At 40.9% G+C, this 19,339-nt stretch overlaps 1 protein-coding gene across 1 annotated transcript; it reads right to left on the reverse strand.

The window, feature by feature from the left end:
* Window positions 1-9,929: 9,929 nt before the first annotated feature.
* LOC110492354 (neurexophilin-2-like) lies at window positions 9,930-12,906 on the reverse strand. Its single transcript, XM_036947334.1, has 3 exons — window positions 12,708-12,906; window positions 12,486-12,545; window positions 9,930-11,340 (listed from the first exon to the last, which is right to left on the reverse strand). Exons 1-3 carry the CDS (start codon window positions 12,759-12,761, stop codon window positions 10,570-10,572), a joined length of 885 nt encoding a protein of 294 aa, XP_036803229.1. The 5' UTR covers window positions 12,762-12,906; the 3' UTR covers window positions 9,930-10,569.
* Between the last annotated feature and the right edge of the window lie 6,433 nt (window positions 12,907-19,339).

The raw sequence follows: 19,339 nt of genomic DNA on the forward strand, positions 1-19,339 counted from the left end.
TATTGTAGCAATTGCTACATACAGGGATGCTCCATCTCTGTCAGTACTACAGATAGTAGATGTTTTAGTAGCTGTAGTAGTGATAGTATTAGTAGTGGAGATGTAACCTACAGTGGTAATAGTACAATCAATGTCCTCCCCAGATAGAGCTGAGACAGCAGTAATAAGTAGGTTACAACAATGAAGAAAGTCATGATCATGACGGTTTTGTGGCAACGTCCATCCATACTCTTGGGTCAAAGGTCAACCAGGAAGAGGTGGTTGTCTATACCTCCTAGAGGAGCAGATTAGCAATACAAGCAATAAGGGTCTCTGTGACCTACTATTGTCATCTTTTAAGATTTTTTGGGTTTTTGAAAGGAGAGGAAAAAAATTGTATTTTCAAGAAATGCTCAATTAAGAAAATGTGTAGAAAATATTATATAAATGATACATAATACTAAAAAGGAAAATACATCTTTAAAAAAAAGGTGTCCTCTGATGATGGATGTTGGTGAGTAAAAATAAGAAATGTATCAAAGGTGAAGGAAGTCAGTTCTGCGCCGTAGTTTAATCTATTTTTAATTGGTGTTAACCACAGACACCATGCCTACTGTTTCCCCTGCTGCTTCATTGCACTACCAGTAAGTACATTGAGTACCTCTCCACCTCTATGAGTATGTGCATCAGAAGTCTTGATTGGAAAGAGCCTGCTGTGACCATATCACCGTACAAGACAATACAGCAACAATTCTACTCCACACTGTAGTGAAAAGGGTGACACATAACACAGGAGTTTTGCTTGGTGACATTTGTGTAAAGCCTTTGTAAAATGCATCTCAGTAAGACTGTAAAATCAACCTCAGTTCTTGTGAGTTTGTGATGGGTAGGGGTTTGAGGAAATGTTTGAAGGAAAATTGTTTTTCTACTCCATGTAATATGCAATGGTGTGTGTTGATGGGTGCCAAGGGAAGCCAGGCTTCCCCCAAACATGTACCAAGAAAAAAAGAAAATTGCATATAAAATAATGTATCTTTCATCTCTCATCTCTATCATTTTCCTTCAATTCACAAGAGGCTGAATGTATCTCACCGGAGATAGCATCCAAGCGAGCGAAACAACGCCCCTTAGTCTCTGTATGTGTAGCCCATCTATCTGATGCTGTCTGGTCAAAAAGAGTATGACATTGTTGCCACCCGTAGCATTGAATGCAAGGGAAGCCATCGAGCAATTGGCCTCCCTTGATTAAAAAAATATACAATAATAGCCAATCAACGTTGAGCTAAACTGAGCTAGCTCAGCTGTGAATGGTCCTAGTGCACCAAGGGAAGCCAGTAGGGATTTGTCTTCACATCAAAATACAAAAAATCATTGACAGAACTTGAATTGTTGCATCTCGTTGTGTTGTTGTCCTCCGGTGGATAGATAGCTATCTATAATGGTCCCTTATCTAAATTAGCCATGGATGGAGATAGGGATTTGGACTTGTGATTTTACTTAAGGCTAATGTTAGCTAGTTGGCTCATCGTTGCTCATGAAAGGAAGTTACGCTAGTGAGCAAGCATTTTAGCCAGGTAGCCTAGGACAATAAAAAGTAAAAGCATCAGTGGCGTTCAGTGCTGTTTATTATGAGGGAGGACAAAAAATAAAATTCATGAGCGTGGCCTTATTTCTATTACAGCATATTAGATTACTGTCATTCATCCAGTTCAATGTAACATCGATAGGTTTAGGCTACTACATGATACTCACATTTTCCCTATGCCCATTATGAGGTTGCTACAACTTAGCCTGTGAATGAAAGTTTACAATGTAGGTGCATACAGGTCGAGAGACAGTGACACGTGGACAGACAGTGACACATTCAATAATGCCTTGATCATTAGTCCAACAGTTGCAAACAAGTTTATTTTGGGCAAATTCAGGCATTTTTATCCCTGTTTCGTTTGCTTCCGTTTAAGAAAGGTTTTAACAGAATCGGCAGAATGACTACGCCACTGATCACGCGTAAACACCACGTTGTATTCCTTCTCGCCTCTATGCACTCTCCTCCATCCTTTGTGGACTTCAATGCACAACACATCAGCTGTATGTGACCAGGCAAAAAAACTTTCCAAGCCAAATCATATATCATACCTGCTACACAGAGCCTACATCATTGTCCCCATATCACCACTTCATTAAGTCAGGATTTCTATTTGACTCAGCCATGCCTTAAAGTAAAACAACTGTTCACAAAACAACATTTGTAGTAAATTAGTATTGTAATAAAGCTCACTAGACCACATGAGAGGTGGGGAAAGTACTGGAGCAGAGTAGCTTGAAGCTGCCACCACATTTCTTTGACCTGTACAGTCCAGTGTCAAAAGATGGTACACAAACTCAAAACAGATATAGCAAACAATGATCTTCATTAACTATACATTTGCATTAGACAACCTGCATGAAATGCTCAGACCTACTAAATTCCTGCAGTCTCTGTAACCCAATCAGGTGTTCTCCAATGACCCGAAGTTGTAAGGCACACAGGCTGTTATGTGTAACAGATAATACGCTAAAAAGAAACATTACACACTAGTGAGATATACAGTTAAGGAGAACTGAACATCTAAGGTTCTACTGCTACTACTTCATCGCAAGTAGTAGTAGAAACGGAGCCCAGGTCAATAAAATACAAGCATGCAAATCCTTCTGCACACATCAACAACTGACACCCACGAAGCGTCGTTACCCATCGCTCCACAAAAGCTGCGGCCCTTGCAGAGCAAGGGGAACTACTACTTCAAGGTCTCAGAGCAAGTGACTTCACTGATTGAAACGCTATTTAGCGCACACCGCTAACTAAGCTAGCCGTTTTACATCCGTTACACTCACCCCCCTTTTGACCTCCTCCTTTTCCGCAGCAACCAGTAATCCGGGTCAACAGCATCAATGTAACAGTATAATTTTAAATCGTCCCCTCGCCCATACCCGGGCGCGAACCAGGGACCTTCTGCACACATCAACAACTGACACCTACCCATCGCTCCACAAAAGCCACGGCCCTTGCAGAGCAAGGGGAACTACTACTTCAAGGTCTCAGAGCAAGTGACGTCACCGATTGAAACGCTATTTAGCGCACACTGCTAACTAAGCTAGCCGTTTCACATCCGTTACACTAGCAATTAGTTCATGATTTAGTGAAGACCTCCCTTGCAAGCTGTGTCACGTCCTGACCTTAGTTCCTTTTTTATGTCTCTATTTTAGTTTGGTCAGGGAGTGAGTTGGGGTGGGCATTCTGTTTGTTCTGTGTGTTATAGTTCTATGTGTTTGGCCTGGTATGGTTCCCAATCAGAGGCAGCTGTCAATCGTTGTCTCTGATTGAGAACCATACTTAGGCAGCCTGTTTTCCCACTATGGGTTGTGGGTGGGTGTTTTCTGTTTCAGTGTTTGCACCATACGGGACTTTTTTGGTTTTCATTTATTCTCTTGTTCTTTTGTATTTAGTGTTCAGTTGATTAAGGGAAATATGAACACTTACCACGCTGCGGTCTACTACTTCTTCCTCAGACGAACATCATTACAAGCTGTCCCACAACTTAGAGGGGAAAGCTGAAATGGGACTTGAACCAGCAACCCTGCAGTTTCAGGGCAAGGGCACTACTTTCTGTGCCATTAGGTTCAGACAGCTTGGCAGGTGCTGTAGTATTCTTACATACAGGGAGGCTCCATCTCTGTTAGTACTACAGATAGTAGATGTCCTAGTAGCTGTAGCTGTAGTAGTGATAGTATTAGTAGCAGAGATGTAACCTACAGTGAGAACAGTACCGCTGTCAATGTCCGCTGTCAATATACATAACAAGACCATTAGGATCTCTTACATTTTTGTAGCAGTATATTTTATTATATTTATTTATTTAACCTTTATTTAACTAGGTATGTCAGTTAAGAACAAATTATTATTTACAATGATGGCCTACTTGTAACATATAAACTGACATTCATGAACACATGGCTTTTGAAAGGAGAGGTAGGGAATAAAGAATGGTATTTTTAAGAAAAAGCTAAATTAGGAAAATGTGCAGATTAGAAAAATGATGCATGCTACTATACATAAAAAATAAAGCTTGGCACAACTGTGCCACAAGCAGAATTACAGAAAACAGTGTGTCTAATATACAGTAATTAATGTGAGACCAGTTGGTCATAGTCTGGCCTGCTTGGCCTGTCCCCATGAGAGAGGGGAGCGATCTTCAAAGAGTTAGGAACAATGACATGTTTAACATGTACAGAAGCCATGTCACACATTTGTTTCAAGTTTAGTAATCACATCTAGTTTGTCGGTCATTGATTCAAAGTAGATGGAGGTGGCTGAGATCCTCTTTGTATCAGACATGTCGCCATGACAAGCTGTAACATGGGAGGTAAATCACATCGTAGTTGAGACAGCAAAATCACAGTAGTTTTTCAAACATAAAGATATTACTCTGGGCTTGCCTTAATCAAGGATAAAGATGAGTTCAAGATTACATTTAAGTCAGTCAAAATCTGTCCTCTAAATTACACCTCTGGTGTCTTCAACCAGGATGTCAGCGATCACTGCCTCATTGCCTGCGTTCGTAATGGGTCTGCGGTCAAACGACCACCCCTCATCACTGTCAAACGCTCCCTAAAACACTTCTGCGAGCAGGCCTTTCTAATCAACCTGGCCTGTGTATCCTGGAAGGATATTGACCTCATCCTGTCAGTAGAGTAGAGTAGATGCCTGGTTGCTCTTTAAAAGTGCTTTCCTCACCATCTTAAATAAGCATGCCCCGTTCAAAAAATGTTGAACTAAGAACAGATATAGCCTGTGGTTCACCCCAGACTTGACTACCTTCGACCAGCACAAAAACATCCTGTGGCGTTCTGCATTAGCATTGAATAGCCCCTCGATATGCAAAACTTCAGGGAAATTGTAAAATAGCAGACCCAACTATCTCATCCCCATATTGTTATTTATTTATTTTTTGCTCTTTTGCACCCCAGTATCTCTACTTGCACATCATCATCTGCGCATCTATCACTCCAGTGTTAATGCTAAATTGTAATTATTTTGCCTCTATGTCCTATTTATTGCCTTACCTCCCTACTCTTCTACATTTGCACACACTACATAGATTGTTCTATTGTGTTATTGACTGTACGTTTGTTTGTAACTCTGTTGTTTTTGTTGCACTGCTTTGCTTTATCTTGGTCAGGTCGAGGTTGTAAATGAGAACTTGTTCTCAACTGGCCTACCTAGTTAAGTAAAGGTGAAATAAAAAATAAAACATGAGACCCACCTGGATAAAGAAAGTTGCTTTCATTGAACCAATCTAAAATCAGTAAAAGGGGACTGACTGTCCTCCATCGGGCAAGTCCATCGGACAGGTCTATCCATCAGGCAGCAAAGTTAGCGGGAGAGCCTGAGTAGGTGTTACAGGAATTAAATTCCTATATGTTTTAATACCCAATTCAAATTAAACACTCTGTCAATTCCTAAGAATTTGTGAGACTCTTATTTGCATAAAATGGACAGAGACCAGTCTCAAAATCAACCAGCAGCGTTTATTCTCGAGAGTACTGAACATGATACAGTTTACCACAGGTTATAAACTGAAAATGACGTCATTAGTTTTCTAACTGTCCCGTCTCTTCTTCACGCTGGTACAAAGGCTGTATAGTTCTCAAGCCTTCCCACATCGTCTCTCCTAATTTAGATAATTTATGACCCGAGCCAAGGTCTGCCTGTGTAGATAAGCATTCTAGCCAGTCTGGCGATAAGTTAATTCATTTCTACCAAGGAACAGACAGTCATTGTTCTACTTCTTGATTATAATTACACACATTATATTCAGTACTAGGATAAAAAGAAAATTCATACATATACAGTAACATAATAGTATTCTGATTAGTCAGTCCTGATTGAAATGTATACATAATTATTGATTTTAAGAAATCCCTTAACAGTAGGGCTGGACTTTCACCCCTCACAGCACCTCAATCTGGTCTTCCACCTCTGCACGACCATAGGACCTAAGACAGCACAGGGAAACATTTCAGTAATGATATGAGGCTGTATAAATCAATTAATCCATCAAAGTTTATCTACTGTAACGATCAAAGGTAGGATGAAACCTGAAGAGGAACCAGACAGGTGCCGTCCATTCTGACAGGTTAAGATCAGGGTACATACACTATGACCATTACATGTACTGACAGTGTAGCAAAATTGTAACTCAGAGGTAGAAGAATTCTTATGGCTTTTGTGGAATGTTAAAAGACAATAGTGAAATTCACTGTAGTGACCTTCATGGCAGACCAGTGCATATTTAATGATCATACTCAGTTGTTCAGTGTATTTCTCTTCGTTCTTGTTGTTCGGACAAGAGCCTTAAGCCTCCAGAGCAGCTTGACAGCAGAAGTTCTAACAAGTCAAATAGACATGGTCAAATTATTTATTTGACTAATTATGGAAAGATAATTACTACCCAAATTGAGATTGGCCTGACACGGAGTTAGCGAAACAGGTTCTGGATTTCAGGCTAGCATTCAACTTCCATTGATTGAAAACCCTCACTTGCCATCAAATGTATGCACCCATGACTGTAAGCCACTTTGGATAAAAGCATCTGCTAAATGGCATTTTTATTATAATGTTATAACAGAGACAAATAATATACAGTGCCTTGCGAAAGTATTCGGCCCCCTTGAACTTTGCGACCTTTTGCCACATTTCAGGCTTCAAACATAAAGATATAAAAGTGTATTTTTTTGTGAAGAATCAACAACAAGTGGGACACAATCATGAAGTGGAACGACATTTATTGGATATTTCAAACTTTTTTTAACGAATCAAAAACTGAAAAATTGGGCGTGCAAAATTATTCAGCCCCTTTACTTTCAGTGCAGCAAACTCTCTCCAGAAGTTCAGTGAGGATCTCTGAATGATCCAATGTTGACCTAAATGACTAATGATGATAAATACAATCCACCTGTGTGTAATCAAGTCTCCGTATAAATGCACCTGCACTGTGATAGTCTCAGAGGTCCGTTAAAAGCGCAGAGAGCATCATGAAGAACAAGGAACACACCAGGAAGGTCCGAGATACTGTTGTGAAGAAGTTTAAAGCCAGATTTGGATACAAAAAGATTTCCCAAGCTTTAAACATCCCAAGGAGCACTGTGCAAGCGATAATATTGAAATGGAAGGAGTATCAGACCACTGCAAATATACCAAGACCTGGCCGTCCCTCTAAACTTTCAGCTCATACAAGGAGAAGACTGATCAGAGATGCAGCCAAGAGGCCCATGATCACTCTGGATGAACTGCAGAGATCTACAGCTGAGGTGGGAGACTCTGTCCATAGGACAACAATCAGTCGTATATTGCACAAATCTGGCCTTTATGGAAGAGTGGCAAGAAGAAAGCCATTTCTTAAAGATATCCATAAAAAGTGTCGTTTAAAGTTTGCCACAAGCCACCTGGGAGACACACCAAACATGTGGAAGAAGGTGCTCTGGTCAGATGAAACCAAAATTGAACTTTTTGGCAACAATGCAAAACGTTATGTTTGGGGTAAAAGCAACACAGCTGAACACACCATCCCCACTGTCAAACATGGTGGTGGCAGCATCATGGTTTGGGCCTGCTTTTCTTCAGCAGGGACAGGGAAGATGGTTAAAATTGATGGGAAGATGGATGGAGCCAAATACAGGACCATTCTGGAAGAAAACCTGACGGAGTCTGCAAAAGACCTGAGACTGGGACGGAGATTTGTCTTCCAACAAGACAATGATCCAAAACATAAAGCAAAATCTACAATGGAATGGTTCAAAAATAAACATATCCAGGTGTTAGAATGGCCAAGTCAAAGTCCAGACCTGAATCCAATCGAGAATCTGTGGAAAGAACTTAAAACTGCTGTTCACAAATGCTCTCCATCCAACCTCACTGAGCTCGAGCTGTTTTGCAAGGAGGATTGGGAAAAAATGTCAGTCTCTCGATGTTCAAAACTGATAGAGACATACCCCAAGCGACTTACAGCTGTAATCGCAGCAAAAGGTGGCGCTACAAAGTATTAACTTAAAGGGGGCTGAATAATTTTGCACGCCCAATTTTTCAGTTTTTGATTTGTTAAAAAAGTTTGAAATATCCAATAAATGTCATTCCACTTCATGATTGTGTCCCACTTGTTGTTGATTCTTCACAAAAAAATACAGTTTTATATCTTTATGTTTGAAGCCTGAAATGTGGCAAAAGGTTGCAAAGTTCAAGGGAACCGAATACTTTCGCAAGGCACTGTACATGTACATCTTATGTAGAATCACATTGATAGAAAAACCCAGGACAATAAACAGATGAAGATGCATGTTGCATTGGCAAAATCATTCTGGGGTTGACTTCCCATGTGATGCATCATATCAGTGTATCTGACGTTGCTTACACAGACATCCGAGAGAGAAACAACTGCTGCTCAGGGAGGGAGAATAGAGAATAGCATCTTTCTCTCCCTCCCGGTGTATCTCTAGTGCTACCCTAAAACTGTCAGTGTGTAGGGATCTTTCAGTCACACATCAGTGGTATTTCAATGACACTTCACTGTGACTGAGGAGTCTTTGCTACTTGAGGGTATATCATTCTCCCATCCAACTCATTCCTCCTCCACTTTCTTAGAGAGCCTGAGAGAATGGATATATGATGGGATCAATCACGCAATCCAATGGAAGCTTTTGACAGTTTTGACTATTTTCAAAGTCTCTGTTGGGCTGCGGTGTTGAATGAGTAACAGCATCTGCACATTTGAGTTTCTCCCATTTCCTCTCCTACTTCAATGTGAATGACTTTCAAGTAAAGATGAGGGAACTCCTTTAATTTAGGATGAGAAATTAATAAATAATCTGATCATGTATAACTTCTCAATAAAACGTCAACATTGGTTTTAACAGACCAGCATTGGTCACCCAACCAATCAGTCATTCATTCTGTCAGTCACATTTTCTCCGACCTTCCTTTCTCTGGGTATGTTTCTGTTTCTCTCTATCTCCATCTCTTTGTATCTCTGGATGGTTTTGTAGTTTAAACTCTAGCCTCAGTGGCAGGGTTAGGGTCCACATCTCTGGCTAGGCTGTCCTGGCCTGTCCATAGCTCCACACTGGCTAAAGCACACTGGGACAGCTGCAGGGTAGGCTGCCCCTCTCACCCCACTGCTAAGTAAAAAATAATAGATTACTGTGCACATGCGGGAGAGATACAAAGTAATCAAGGTTTGTTTGTTTACTGAAGGTCAAACCCTTGCTGCATGATATTATGCAACATCTCTTACTTTGGCCAGAGGGATGTTCAATTAGCATTTTGCTAAATAATGTTTGGTTTAAAATGGTAGAATAAACCTGTCTAAATAGCAGTCAATATAGTAATGGTGATACACGCCATAATGACCATTTCTATAGTCCAACAGTCAAATCTGAGATGAATCATTTAGGGTTTAAACCTCAGATGAATCACTCAAGGCAACATACTGACCTATTTTTAACAAATCATTTACAAATCAAGAAAAGTCATAAGCAATCATCTGCCAAAAGATATGACAAACGTATAGGTGCAATATGCCTATTAAAAAACTGAAAGACAGCTACGTGTATTATCCTAGTAGTACCTATAAACTTGCACACTGTCGGCTGGTTAAAAAACACTTCACACGTTGTATACAGTATACACAGGACATACTCACTCACCAACACTATTTGTGGCAGTGATAGAGAGAGCATGTCTTGAAGCGCCGATAATGAGATAGTGAAATATTGACGGGACGCATGCGAATTGAGCACTAATTCACACAAATTAAATTTGTTTCTGTCCAGAACAGGTGCTTAATTTCTGTACAGTACAGTTAGTTTTCCTTACTAATGTTGTTGTCCCAACTCATTAGGAAACTTAGTGTGTGATGTATGAACTCAATAACACATCAAGCAAAAACCTACTCATTTTAATATGCATTTCAAATCTACATTTTGCTTTCCATCATACATCATTTCATATCTGCTTGTAAAATTAAATCAAATGTAGATTCCGTATGTGAATCATACAGTATGACCAAACTCAATAATCAACATCCAGGTACCTTGCCTTAGTTGCGTTAGGATAACCCCAAACTAACAAAGGGGCACCGTGTGACAAATAAGCAGAACACTTCCCCAAACATAACCACAAGTAATAAAAGCAGGGATTAGAGATGTGCTGGAATTGGCATGCACATAGGGCATCACTCCCCCAAGTCAATATTTTACCACAAATAGTTCACAAAATAATCTTACTATTATCCTACTTGATCTTCTGTCTTCTACCCTTCAGTGGTGAATATTTTTTTTTTAGGTTATTGTCCATATGCTGCTGACTTCCATTCTGCTAAACACAAAGCTCTCCATCTGAATGTCTGTGTGAGGCCTGAATGTTGGTGTGGGACCATCCATCCTTGCCGTTCAGCGCAAGCCCCTTTCTCCACTGGGATAGGAGATGTAGAAAAACATGCCTTATCAACCTTTCTAGTTTATCGACTATCCTCGTCCACCAAATTGCTGGAGATCTGCCTAGAAGTTGTAGTCTGGACAGACCTTCTGCACCAGTTTGTAGTCGGTGCTGAGAAAAGAGATGAATACACAGAAGACCTTGAAGGGCTTGGCACAGATCCAGGCGGCGTGAGACTGCGTGTGTTCTGAGTAGCAGGTCTGGGAGGGGTCATAGAGGCAGGGTTTGGTCTTCTTGGCCCTGTTGGTCCTCTGGTACTCCACCCTGCAGTTGAGGGCCTTCATCTCTTGCAGGTGCTCATTGATGGTAGACTGTGGCTGATTCTGGAACTGGAGCTCCGGGCTTCCCACATTATCCCATTCCACGGGTTTGGAGGGAGGAACAATGCTCATTGAGATATTCCCCAGATGGGACGAATTGTGATGGAAGTACACACTGAAGGTGCCGTTGATGTGGTCCACTATCTTAGTTGTCACCAGCAGGCTGAACTTGGTGGTTTTGATGTTGAGGTAGAAGTTTCCCCAGCCAAAGGTCTTCTTAGCTTTGATAGGTGCTTTCATGGGGGGCTTGGGTTTGGAGTGTAACTGTGACTGATCCAGGGGTAGGGAGAGGTTCTGTGACCAGCCATGTGGGCCCACAGAGCTATAGTTTGGGGGCTTAGTCTTGGTGGATACGATCTGGAAGTCTTTGGAAAGGTGTTTGACTTTCATTGCAGCGCCAATGTTTCCATCTACCCCTAACCTTCTTATGTCATAGGGAGAGGGCTGTGAGAGGGAGTCAAATGGGCTAAGGTTCAGATAGTCCAAGGTCTTCACAGCATCCTCCTTTTGCACCTGTGAACACATGAATGAAGGATACATTTAGTATTTTTTTAATTTCTCTGTCAGTCTGTGTCTCTCTCTCTCTCTCTGTCTCTAACGAATTGTTGTCAATCGTCACGTGCCTGGAGGCTTTATATGGATATAACCTTCAAGTACATTAGGTAATCTACTGATCAGTGTGGACATAATCCTAAAAATACAATTAAGAGGACATGAGTGTTAATGGAGAATTGACAAAGACATGCTAAAAATGATGGGATGATTTCATGAAAATGTATGAAAAGATGGTTCATCTCATCGGTCCATTATCAATTCGAAAAAACATTGGATGCAGTCTCTTTGTTCATGGCCCGAGCCATTGTAGTCCACTAGTGACTCACTAGTGCGCACTAGTGACCCCTGTGGTGGGCCGGGCGCAGTGCACGCTGACACGGTTGCCAGGTGTATGGTGTTTCCTCCGACACATTGGCATGGCTGGCTTCTGGGTTAAGTGGGCATTGTGTCAATGTGGCCAATGTGAAATGGCTAGCTAGTTAGCAGTGGTGCGCGCTAATAGTGTTTCAGTCGGTGACGTCACTCGCTCTGAGACCTAGAAGTAGTTGTTCCCCTTGCTCTGCAAGGGCCATGGCTTTTGTGGCACGATGGGTAACGATGCTTCGTGAGTGACTGTGGTTGATGTGTGCAGAGGGTCCCTGGTTCAAGCCCAGGTTGGGGCGAGGAGAGGGACGGATGCTGTACTGTTACATAAAGAAGCAATACGGCTTGGTTGGGTTGTGTTTCGGAGGACGCACGGTTCTCGACTTTCGCCTCTCCTGAGTTCATACGGGAGTAGCAGCGATGGGACAAGATGGTAACTACCAATTGGATACCACGAAAAATGATGTGTAATGATCATGCTGTTTAATCAACTTCCTGGTATGCCACACCTGTCAGCTGGATGGATTATCTTGGCAAAGGAGAAATACTTACTAACAGGGATGTGAACAAATTTGTGCACAAAATTGGGGAAGAAATCTGCTTTTTATGGAACATTTCTGGGATATTTTATTTCAGCGCATGAAACATGGGACCAACATTTGACATGTTGCCATTATATTTCTGTTCAGAGAGGTTTGGTGCATCAAAGTGGTCACTGGTCAGGTACACAGTTTACTCACTCCTCTTCTCAAATAAGAACCAAAAGCAATTGGGCCACGCCACAGACATATGGACGGCACCTAAGCATGAATGGGCACAAAGAGCCAAGTACTATTGTTATTTTGTAAAAGACACATGGAAAAAATACAGCCACACATGTTTACTTTAACTCTCTGAATAGCACCTGTTTATCTGAAAATGATTGCCTGCACTTGTCACGTGAAATATGTGAAATAGCTTACCGTTGGTAGAAGACACAGACTGAAGGTGGCAAAGTTGATTAATAGTACCCTCATTTCTTCTCTGAATGTCTTATGTTGACGTACAAATCTGGACACCGGGGCAATCAATCAAAGTCTGACAGCAATCCACTTGGAAGAAAACGTAGAACCCTTTAGACTAACAAGAAAGTCAAATCACATTTTGTTAGTGGCTTCAATAACATTTTATCGTGAGGTCCATGGCTCTGTGAAAACAGGATGAACTGGGAGGAAAGAGAACATCAGGAAATTGTTTGAGAGATCCACCCTGCTTATATTATTAGACAGCCCCTGTATTTTCATTTGCGCTCTCACGCTCTCCCTCGCACACTCTCTCTCCCTTTCTGTCTGTGCCATACATGCACATGTCAGTTTTCTTCTCATCATTGTATAATGAGAGCAAATTAGAACTCATGTAAAAGAGCATCATTTCACAAACCACCTACACTTTGTAGCTGGCATTCCTTTGAAATTGACCATGGTAAATATAGATCATGGTCCAAAAATTACAATTGTGAAGCTATTAGGGATTAATTATATACTCCAATATGTACGCTATCAACTGTGGGCAGCATGTGTTAAAATCATAAAGACCCTCTCATGAATCTGGTAATAAATTCCAGAGGAAATCTTACAGGATGGTGGTATGGAGGCTTGTTACCACTCTGCTACTGTCTATCTGTCACCAAACCTCCTGGCTCGTTACGACTCTTACCCAGAGATGTGACTTCTTAAGCAGCACAATTTGACAGCCTACCCCTATGTCCCTGGTTCTGCCACTGGGAGGCTGACACAATGACAGGAAATCTCTCCCTGGGGAGTGGGGAATATAAAGACAGTACCAGCATAGTGTCAGTATGTGTGCAGAATGTGGATAGAGTGTCTGTAGACTATTGGTGGTTGCTGCTGACTATCTTACGTACAGTCTTGGTATGTGTGTGTGGAAACAGCCTGATAAGGCAGGGAAATTATCGTTTCTCAATTGCCCTCGTCTTTTTTTTTTACCACGTGGTCCAAATTCCTTTGTCAACATGCACTGAACCAAAATCTACGCGCTGAAATAAAAGTTCCCAGAAATACTCCATTTGCACAAAATGCTAATTTTGCTCAAATTTTGTGTACAAATTTGTATACTTCCCTAGTGCGCATTTCTCCTTTGCCAAGATAATCCATCCACCTGACAGGTGTGGCTTATCAAGAAGATGTTTAAATAGCATGATCATAACACAGGTACACGTTATGCTGGGGACAATAAAATGCCACTCAAAAATGTGTAGTTTTGACACACAACACAATGCCACAGATGTCTCAAGTTTTGAGGGAGCGTGCAATTGGCATGCTGACTGCAGGAATATTCACCACAGCTGTTGCCAGAGAATTTTATGTTAATTTCTCGCAGTGGAGCAGGTAGACAACTTCAAGTTCCGTCGTGAAGAAGGCACGACAGTGCCTCTTCCACCTCAAGAGATTGAAAAAGTTTGGCATGTGCCCTCAAATCCTCAAAGTTCTACAGCTGTACCATTGAGAGCATTTTGCCTGGCTGCATCACTGCCTGGGAAGGCAATAGCACCACCCTTGATCGCAAGGCACTACAGAGGGTGGTGCGGACAGCCCAGTACATCACTGAAGCCGAGCTCCCTGCCATTTAGGACATTTATACCAGGCGGTGTAGTAGGAAGGCCCGGAAAATCGTTAAAGACTCCAACCACCTATGCCATAGACTATTCTCTCTGCTTCCGCATAGCCAGCGGCACCGGTGCATCAAGTCTGGCACCAAAAGGCTCTTGAACAGCTTCTATCCCCAAGTAATACACCTGATAAATAGCTAACAATATAAATACACAGACTATCTGAGTTAACCTTGTACAGTGAGGGGAAAAAAGTATTTGATCCCCTGCTGATTTTGTACGTTTGCCCACGGACAAAGAAATTGTCCGTCTATAATTTTAATGGTAGGTTTATTTGAACAGTGAGAGACAGAATAACAACAACAAAAATCCAGAAAAACGCGTGTCAGAAATGTTATAAATTGATTTGCATTTTAATGAGGGAAATAAGTATTTGACCCCTCTGCAAAACATGACTTGGTACTTGGTGGCAAAACCCTTGTTGGCTAACATGTTTCCACCTCCATGTTTGACGGTGGGGATTGTGTTCTTGGGGTCATAGGCAGCATTCCTCCTCCTCCAAACACGGCGAGTTGAGTTGATGCCAAAGAGCTCCATTTTGGTCTCATCTGACCACAACACTTTAACCCAGTTGTCCTCTGAATAATTCAGATGTTCATTGGCAAACGTCAGATGGGCATGTATATGTGCTTTCTTGAGCAGGGGGACCTTGTGGGCGCTGCAGGATTTCAGTCCTTCACGGCGTAGTGTGTTACCAATTGTTTTCTTGGTGACTATGGTCCCAGCTGTCTTGAGATCATTGACAAGATCCTCCCGTGTAGTTCTGGGCTGATTCCTCACCATTCTCATGATCATTGCAACTCCACGGGGTGAGATATTGCATGGAGCCCCAGGCCGAGGGAGATTGACAGTTCTTTTGTGTTTCTTCCGTTTGCGAATAATCGCACCAACTGTTGTCACCTCCTCACCAAGCTGCTTGGCGATGGTCTTGTAGTCCATTCCAGCCTTGTGTAGGTCTACAATCTTGTTCCTGACATCCTTGGAGAGCTCTTTGGTCTTGGCCATGGAGGAGAGTTTGGAATCTGATTGATTGCTTCTGTGGACAGGTGTCTTTTATACAGGTAACAAACTGAGATTAGGAGCACTCCCTTTAAGAGTGTGCTCCTAATCTCAGCTCGTTACCTGTATAAAAGACACCTGGGAGCCAGAAATCTTTTTGATTGAGATGGGGTCAAATATTTATTTCCCTCATTAAAATGCAAATCAATTTATAACATTTTTTTACATGCATTTTTCTGGATTTTTTAAATTGTCTCTCACTGTTCAAATAAACCTACCATTAAAATGATAGACTGATCATTTCTTTGTCAGTGGGCAAATGTACAAAATCAGCAGGGGATCAAATACTTTTTTCCCTCACTGTATCCTCATTGACCTTTTTATGTTTTTCTCTCTATGCACACTCACCGGGCCCTACACACTCACTCCATCTGCTCACTCACCGGGCCCTACACAATCACACACTCACTCCATCTTCTGCTCACTCACACATAATAAGCACATACATTTATATTGACTCTACACACACACGCACACCCATTCACATACAAGCTGCTGCTACTCTGTTTATCTTATATCCTGATGCCTAGTCACCTTACCCTTATACATATCTACCTCCATCACTCCAGTATTCCTGCACATTGTAAATATGGTATTGGAATTGACTCTGTATTATAGTATGCTTACTTACTTATTCTGTTGTTCATATTTTTTCTTATTTCTCACATGTTTTTTTCTCTAGGATTACAATGTTCCTGATTCTTGCATTGTTGGATTTTGAGTTTGAAATCAAGGCATTTCACGTACATGTGAACATTTGCATGTGACATTAAAACTTGAAACTTGAGTTGGACAATATTCCACAAGCCACAAACAACAGCCTGATGATCACCTCTAAGCAAAGGAGATGTGTCACCTGAGGCAAATGGTGGTCACACCAGATACTGACTGGTTTTCTGATCCACGGCTCTACCTTTTTTTTTTACGGTATCTGTGACCAACAATACCTGTTTTCCCAGTCATGTAAAATCCATAGATTATGGCCTAATGAATTTATTATAATTGACTGATTTCCTTATTTGAACTGTAATCTTTAAAATTGTTGCATGTTGCGTTTATATTTTTGTTCAGTATAGCCTAACATAGGATCTAGCACCTACCATCGGGAGTCCATAAAAATAAAAAAAAACAGGGTAAGAAAACATTTGAGTAGCCTACCTGCTAAGAGTACTTTGTGTCTGGTGTAGCAGGCCAGTAAGTAGGCCTATTTATATGCAACATTTTCTACAAGATGTATTGTTACAATTTCTACGTATAGGCCTGCTATGTGCTACTTTTACCAGACTAGATTTCTAACTCTTAGTAGGTGTAAAATGCCACTACCTGTGCCATAGTTGTGTGCATGTGATGCCCTACAGTGATCAGTAGGTAGGGCATCAAAGTAACCAAGAGGCATGTTCATTTCGAGGCCCCTGACCTCCCATTTCAAGGCCCAACAGGGACAGGGAGGGTGATGTAATGAATTGAATTCGAGAAGCTCGTGGCATTTCAACAAATCTGGAATCAACTTTCTTTTTAAACCTCTACGGGATCGGTGTTCTTAAACCGGGACGGTTGTTGCTCAATATGCTATAATGTGACTACAAATGGCTTATATGGGCAGAAAGCGTATATTATTGTTAATCTAACTCTATAGTCCAGTTTACAGTAGCTGTTACAGAAAGGAAAAATACAGTGCTATTGTTTGAGTATAGTACACAACAACAAAACTTTTATCACGGCAACTGGTTTGATACATTCACCTCTGAAGGTAAATAATGTACATTCAGTAATCTTCACTGGATTCGTCTGAAACTTTGCACACACACTGCTACCATCTTGTGGACAAATTTGAAGTTATACCTAGGATCCTATCTTTTAATGTATGGCCTTTCTCTTCCATTTCAAATATTATGAAAACACATGTTATTGGTTTGTATTATCTTTTGCCAAGTCTAATGTGTTATTCTCCTACATTCATTTCACATTTCCAAAAACTATGCATATCATTGCTTCATGTCCTGAGTTACAGGCAGTTAGATTTGGCAAAAGTCATTTTAGGCAAAATTGAAAAAAAGGGTCCGATCCTTAAGAGGTTTTTCAAAGTAGGCTATACTTCTGTGAAACTGACAAATCTACACTATCACAGCTTATTGTGAAATAGACACAAATTACTTAATGGAAATTCATGACAGGCACAAGAAAAATAACTTGTGTATTACACAATTTCTTCACAACGTATTTCTTTTTACACACGTTTCTTTTTTTTATAGCATATTTGTGTACATTACACAAATTCCAATTAGTTGTGGCTAATGTTAGCTAGGGTAGCTAGGTGGCTAACATTAGTTAGGCTAGGGGTTACGGTTAGCGGTTAGGGTTAGCTTTAGGGGTTAAGGTTAGGTAAGTAGTTGAAGAGTTAAAGTTACAGTTAGGAGTTAGGTTAAAGGGTTAGAGGAAGGGTTAGGGGAAGGGTTAGCTAACATACAAAGTAGTTGCAAAGTAGCTAAGAATGTAAGTAGTTGCAAAGATGTTAATTAGCTAAAATGCAAAATTTGTCAATGATGAGATTTGAACACATAACCTTTGGGCCACCCATCCAACCAGCCAACCTCCATCCTATCGTTTATGTCTTAAGTAACCTACTGTCTTTATGTTATTGAAATGCACAGTATACAAAATTGGAGGTAAATTATTTCATGAATTGTGGTGTCTTTGTCTTACCTGGTTCTGACGCTGTTCCTGTCCCGTTCCATGTCTGTGCTAAATGAAATGTTCAACTCTCCGTAGCTCCTTCTCATCTCCAGCGTCTGTTCTTACACCCACATTATATCAGAGTCCTAATTGTTTAAAAATATATATATTCGGGCACTCTGATTAAAGCCAACGTATCATCTTGTGATTTCTTTATTCTGTATTAGCTAAAAAAAAGTTAGAAATTATACAGCATGCAGGCTTTTAGCATAGCCCCTTTTACACACCTGCTGGTTTACCCCTGTGTAAATGTATTTGAAATTGCAAAAATAGAAGTGTATAATTAGATTTTTTATCAACTTTTGCATAACGACCATTTAGATGGAATATAATCAATCTATGTTATTAGATTTGTTCAACATATATTGTGCACCCTTTTACTTCATATTATGAGGCATGTCTTTAACTTGCTTCAAAGTAGCCTATAGCCAAAATCCCACCATAGAAACGTTGAGGCAATTATTTTATAGACTTCCTCATATGCGTTCTCCTGTTCTATTGGTTTTCTTTCAACATTCTTTAATTGTCTATCAGCCAACGGCCTTATCCTAGTCATATTAACAACCCATGATAGTTGTTGCATCTTTAGATCTTCCCTGTTTCAAAATCTCTAACAGATATTTCCATCTTAGATATTTCCCGCAATTGCATTTTGGAACATTCGCGCATAGGCCTACTGCCATGTGCACATTGCTGTGCTTAAAATGTGAAGAAATAATAGTTTATTAAAATTTTAAGCTAAATGTTCCATCAGCCATATTAACAGATGCAGCATATACCACCACTACACTACTTTGATACGCATTTTGGGGTGAGTATTAAGAAGTGAGTATATACACAATGGCCACTGAAAAATAAGTGGGTATATGGCGTTTTACCCACGGACACCTGCTACTACACCATTGAGAGAAAGCCCCATTGTCCCATTTTTTTTAGGGTGGCAGGTAGCGGTTAGAGTGGCCAGTAACCGAAAGCTAGCTGGTTTGAATACCTGACTGACAAGGTGAACAGTCTGTTGATGTGCCCTTGAGCAATGCACTTAACCCTAATTTGCACCAGGTGTGCCATACAACTATGGCTGACCCTGTAAAACAACACATTTCACTGCACCAATCTGGAGTATGTGACAATGCA

The sequence above is a fragment of the Oncorhynchus mykiss genome, chromosome 16 (assembly GCF_013265735.2).
Source record: "Oncorhynchus mykiss isolate Arlee chromosome 16, USDA_OmykA_1.1, whole genome shotgun sequence".
In the NCBI taxonomy this organism is placed as follows: domain Eukaryota; kingdom Metazoa; phylum Chordata; class Actinopteri; order Salmoniformes; family Salmonidae; genus Oncorhynchus; species Oncorhynchus mykiss.

Bases quoted from the DNA above. Each gene is read 5' to 3' on its own strand.
- LOC110492354 (XM_036947334.1), bottom strand. From the start codon at position 12,761: ATGAGGGTACTATTAATCAACTTTGCCACCTTCAGTCTGTGTCTTCTA. The intron at 12,546-12,707 runs GTAAGCTATTTC...ATTCATGCTTAG, and splicing joins GTCTGTGTCTTCTACCAACG to GTGCCGTCCATATGTCTGTG. The intron at 11,341-12,485 runs GTGAGTAAACTG...ATGTGTTCACAG, and splicing joins GTTCTTATTTGAGAAGAGGA to GTGCAAAAGGAGGATGCTGT.